We start from the raw sequence: 2552 nt of genomic DNA on the forward strand, positions 1-2552 counted from the left end.
CATGCATATATATATATATATACATATATATATATATATATATATATTGTGTGGAAATTAGCTTACTGAGTTTTACTGAGCATCTTGGAGAATCTGCCACAGTTTTTCTGGAGACTTTGACTGTTACACTGGATTTTTGCATGCAAATGCCAGCAGCCTCCATTATGATTTTTGTCTGAAAAGTGATCTGTTACATTTGTTGTTCTTTACTGACATACAAACATTTTAATTTATGCTTGGAAAATTGTTTTTGTACAGGCTCAGGGCGCACAGTGGCTTATTGGTTAGCACATTTGCCTCACACCACCAAGGTTGGGGGTTCGATTCCCACTGTTGCCCTGTATGTGGCGCTTGCATATTCTACCCGTGGTGCGGGGGTTTCCTCTGGGTACTCCAGTTTCCTCCCCCAGTCCATGACATGCATAGTAGGCTGATTGGTATGTCTAAAGTGTCTGTAGTGTGTGAATGTATATGTGATTGTGCCCTGCAATAGATTGGCACCCTGTCCAGGGTGTACCCCGCCTTGTGCCCCATGCTCCCTAGGATAGGTTCCAGGTTCCCTGCAACCCTAAAGGATAAGCGGTATAGAAAATTGATGGATATATAAATGCATACACGGTAGGCATAAATTAGGCATAGTATTTGGATATTTGTGACATTTGTGTTTTTTTTCATGTTAGAATGTATGAAACTAGTTTTCTGTATTTTTCTGTATGCATTACAATGCTTTGAATTTGAATTCCATTGTCAACCATTTAGTTCAAAGAATCAATTCTTATAGCCCTACTAGGCTAATCCTTACATTATTGTCCAACAGCTGAACTCCTAATCATGAACTGCAAATAAAAGACAGCTTACTGAAAAATAAACTTGTTTCTGAAATTTGTTGCAAATAATCATATTTGCTTATATTTCATTGTCAATGATCAAGTTTGGATTTTCACACAAATACAGTTAGGATAGAAATTGTGATTATTTATTGTGCACATGTTCAGTCTATGCATCCTGTACAAACATATTTAGAATGCAGATAATTCAACTACTAATATGCATCACATTTCGATACAACGGTTCATGCAACAGATAGTTCCATTTAAATATTTGTAGTAAGTTAAAATATCACAGTACCAGTCGTATGTGTCATGAAGTATAATGAATTCTTCTAAAGCCATTCCCTGATTGATTCATTCTTGTTTATTAGACTGTATTTGACACTTTTTGCGGCTTAATAAATTTCAGCAACTTGTCTTGCAGTTCCTCAGTCTTTAAGCTATATATGATAGGGTTTAACATCGCTGGCAATGTGACACAGACTGTTAGACCTGCTGTGTAAAGATCAGCTGATTGCAGTAATTTCAAGTTCCCTAGTATGTAAGCCAAAATGATTGGCAGATAATAAATGAGGACCAAGATCATGTGAGTAAGACAGGTGTTGAAGGCCTTCCAGCATTGTGTCGGAGACGCTATTCGCAAGACTGCCACCACCACTATGACATAAGAGCAAATGATGAAAGTCAAAGGACCAAGCAGGACAACTAACGTTTTAGCAAGTGCCAGTCTCTTGTTATAAGAAATATCTCCACAGGCTAGGTTATAAACTGGGCCATGCTCACAACAACAGCTGGGAACCACCCTTGATCTACAGTAGGAGAGACCACTGGCCAGAGCTACAGGGTAAAGCTCAATCAAAAAAACCAGACACCACAGGCTGGCTATGATGAGCACCATCCACACATTAGTATTGATAGTAGGGTAGCGTAAAGGAAAGCAGATAGCAATCAGGCGATCATAAGCCAATAGAGCCAGTGAAAAGGACTCCATGTCACCAAAAAAGTGCATGAAAAACATCTGGGAGAAGCATGATTCAAAACTGATGTGATTAAGGTTAAATACAAACACAGGAACCATTTGTGGAATAATAACACTGTTTATAGAAATGTCAACTACAGCGAGGTTAAAAACCGCAAGAAACTTGGGGTTCTGTAAACTGGAGTTCATCAGGATTATAGCCAGAAGAGTAAAATTACATAGCAGTGTGAGCAGGTAGATAATTCCTAATGCCAATATCAGGTAGTTCTTATTGCCCAAAGAATTGTAAGCAACTAGATAAAATCCTTTATCAAATGAATCTGTGCTATTGGTGCTATTCATTTGAAATTCTTCTTTACACCTGGAAAAATAACACAATATTAATTTCATTAAACATTAAAAAAAAAAAAAAAAAAAACATCATGCACATGACATTTCAAAGTAAGGAAAAGCTAAATTATATAATGCTTCCTACAATGCTCTATTACATGCAATACATAACAGAAGCTTGACTTACAATCCAAGTACAATTAGTCCACTGAACCTGGCCAAAAGACCCAATTATAATCACAAATATAAAGTGTTGACAAAAAAGTAAATGGTGATTTGGGATTAATTAGCTACTGTGTGTACAAACAAAGAAACAATTAGCTTTGTAGTAGTTCACCTAATTATACCACACATTTCTCTTGAGTACCTAATTAGAGCATAACGAACTAAAGTTCACCATAAATAGGGTTAAT

The 2552-nt window shown here is 36.8% G+C and overlaps 1 protein-coding gene across 1 annotated transcript; it reads right to left on the bottom strand.

The window, feature by feature from the left end:
• Positions 1-1197: 1197 nt before the first annotated feature.
• LOC100305032 (odorant receptor, family 40, subfamily A, member 1) lies at positions 1198-2151 on the bottom strand. The gene is given in 1 exon segment (NM_001200269.1): positions 1198-2151. A coding segment is annotated over 1 exon segment (954 nt).
• Positions 2152-2552: the final 401 nt, after the last annotated feature.

The sequence above is a fragment of the Ictalurus punctatus genome, chromosome 17 (assembly GCF_001660625.3).
Source record: "Ictalurus punctatus breed USDA103 chromosome 17, Coco_2.0, whole genome shotgun sequence".
Taxonomy (NCBI): Eukaryota; Metazoa; Chordata; class Actinopteri; order Siluriformes; family Ictaluridae; genus Ictalurus; species Ictalurus punctatus.